Genomic DNA, 2,303 nt, shown 5'->3' on the forward strand with positions numbered 1-2,303 from the left:
TTGGGTAAAGGGTAGGTAACACCCCACCATCACCACCACTACCACCGCAGAAGAAAGACCCCTGATTCAAGGGCACAAATCACTTTCAAATACGATGGCCCCCATGCAGCTGAAGACAGGCAGGCACAGAAGGAAATAACAAACCACGATCAAAATCCAGTTGCAACAACAAAGCGCAGATCGTGAGCAAGCAGCCCCGGGCCCCAGGCCATCCCTTCCGGAAAGGACAGGTGAGCCCTCTGGCTGCCCCACGAGTACCTTCCCACCGCTTCCGGTGCTGCTCCTTGGCCTCCTTCTCCGGCTTCTCGGCCTCCTCCTTCACCATCCGCAGCATCTCCACCTGGTCCTCCAGGGACTTCTTTCCCTCCTGCAGCTCAGTGAGCTTTTTCTGGGTGAGGAGAAGGCAAGAGCCCAGCTCTCACGGGGCCTCCGCTCCACAGGCCACCAGGAAGGCTCACTGGGGCTTCTCCTCTCACTCTGGTTCCCAGGGCCCTCTAGAGATGCCCAAACACCTCATCCCAGTCTTGAGCCCCTGTCCACCCCTACCGTTCCACCTGCTCCATCACTTCTCACACGAGGCTCCGTCTGTCCTTAACAGTCAGACCCCCAAATGCCCTTCGGCCACTCTGATCCATCTGCCTGCCACCCTCCCCCCGGCCAACTCTAAACCTGTAAGAGTGTGCAGCTGGGATGGAGGGCTCCTCCTCCAGGAAGCCTTCTCTACCACCTACCCTCGAGAGGAGGAGTGGGGGGTGGAGGGTCTCTGGTCCCTGAGCTTCCCTTCGCTCCACGCCCTGGGTGTGCCTCCCACTAGACGTGTCCCAGAGGCAGGTCCTTCTGCCCCACCCAGGACACACACTGTGGGCATTTTCACCAAGAATGCTCGTACTGGGGGGAGGGGGCACTCCAGCCTAAGAATGGGAGTGGGACGTGCCCAAGTTGCCAGGGTCTTAGGTCACTCAGCCATCAGCCAAGTCCGAGTCCCCAGGGGACCGCATTCTTTTCAAAACCTTGGTCAACACCTGACCCTGGCTTCCTGTCAGGATCCCCTAGTTCCCCCTCCCTGCTGCCTCCAACCACCCAACAGGGCTAAGGTCACTTAGCGTTGACACCCCACCCCCAACATAGCTACCCCCTTCTTGTTCTGTGAACTTGGGCAGGGCTTGGGGTAGGAGAGATCTCTCCTACTCAGATCTGGATCTGAGTCCTGGCTCAGCAGGTCAGACAGAAGTCCAGGGACAGTCCTGTGGACTCTGGCCCTTCAAACAGAGCCAGGTGGTAGGCATGGGAGAGAGGGACAGCTGGGGACATGTGTTTTGGGGTCACAAGTACCCACCCTATGGAACCCAAGGGCCCCTGGGGGGTTTGCCCCAGAACTGGGCACTCATGCAGTCAGCAGTCTCACCTTCAAGATGGGGACTGGGGGTGGGGTGGGGAGGAGGCACCCCTCCACCTCCAGGAGTTGGCAAAGCTACTTCAACCCAGGTTGGCCTGATACCCCAGGCTCTGCTCAAGACCTCGGCGCCCACTTGGCAACTGTGGCCCCAACAGCCACACCCCCAATGAGGCCTCAATGAGCCAACCAAGCAGTAACTCACCCCAGGAAAACACTAGTTTTTTTCTTTGGGGGTGGGGGCGTGGTGACAGAGATGTAACCCCCAGCCAGCTCTGCCTGCCTGCTTGGCCAGCCCACGCCTTCAGAAGAGCCCTGGACCAACTGGGAACAGCTGGAGCGCGTGTGAGTGTATGTGTATGTGTGGTGGGGGGTGGGATGGGGCGGAATGTGTGTGTGTGTGTGTGTGTGTCCCCTCACCTCCTTCTCCTCCCGGGCCTTCTTCCAGTCCTCAATGAAGATCTTCTTCAGGCGGAAGCCCTCCCGGGTGACCTCGGCCATCTGCTGCAGCGTCTCCCTCTCCTTCCTGCCCTTCTCTCTGGGAGGCGAGGGAGACACACAGGCCACCACTAGGGGGCACTCAGGGCCCACCAGGTCTGCCTCTTGCAAAGGGCTCAACCCGCAGGGGGGGTGGGGGTCCCTCCCCACAGCGAAAGATGGAGAGCTAAGTCCCAGCCAGCCCAGGTGTCCCTGGTCACAGGGCCATACACCCCCGGCTTGGATGAGGAGCAGCTGCCACTGGCTCAGGCTCAGGGTCAGGGTTAGGGAGCGCTGGGAGCTGGGGTCCAAGTGGGCTCCCCCACACATAAAGGGCAAGTCACGCTCCCAGACAGGCAGCCTGGCCAGTCAGCAAGTGTTCACTCCTGAAACACCCTGGGCCTGGAAGCACGTACACCAGTGGTTCTCAACC

General features: G+C 60.2%; 1 protein-coding gene across 1 annotated transcript in view; it reads right to left on the reverse strand.

Annotated features, from left to right (window-relative positions):
- The window catches only part of PRKCSH (protein kinase C substrate 80K-H), a gene marked incomplete at its 5' end in the record, with an annotated part of 9,501 nt that overhangs the window by 4,776 nt on the left and 2,422 nt on the right, over positions 1-2,303 (reverse strand). Inside the window, 2 exon segments of the mRNA XM_045290286.1 lie at positions 259-388; positions 1,814-1,931. Coding sequence (XP_045146221.1) covers positions 259-388; positions 1,814-1,931 — 248 coding nt within the window.

This window comes from Echinops telfairi, unplaced genomic scaffold, assembly GCF_000313985.2.
Source record: "Echinops telfairi isolate 266 unplaced genomic scaffold, ASM31398v2 ScPeMD7_36;HRSCAF=134, whole genome shotgun sequence".
Lineage (NCBI taxonomy): Eukaryota > Metazoa > Chordata > Mammalia > Afrosoricida > Tenrecidae > Echinops > Echinops telfairi.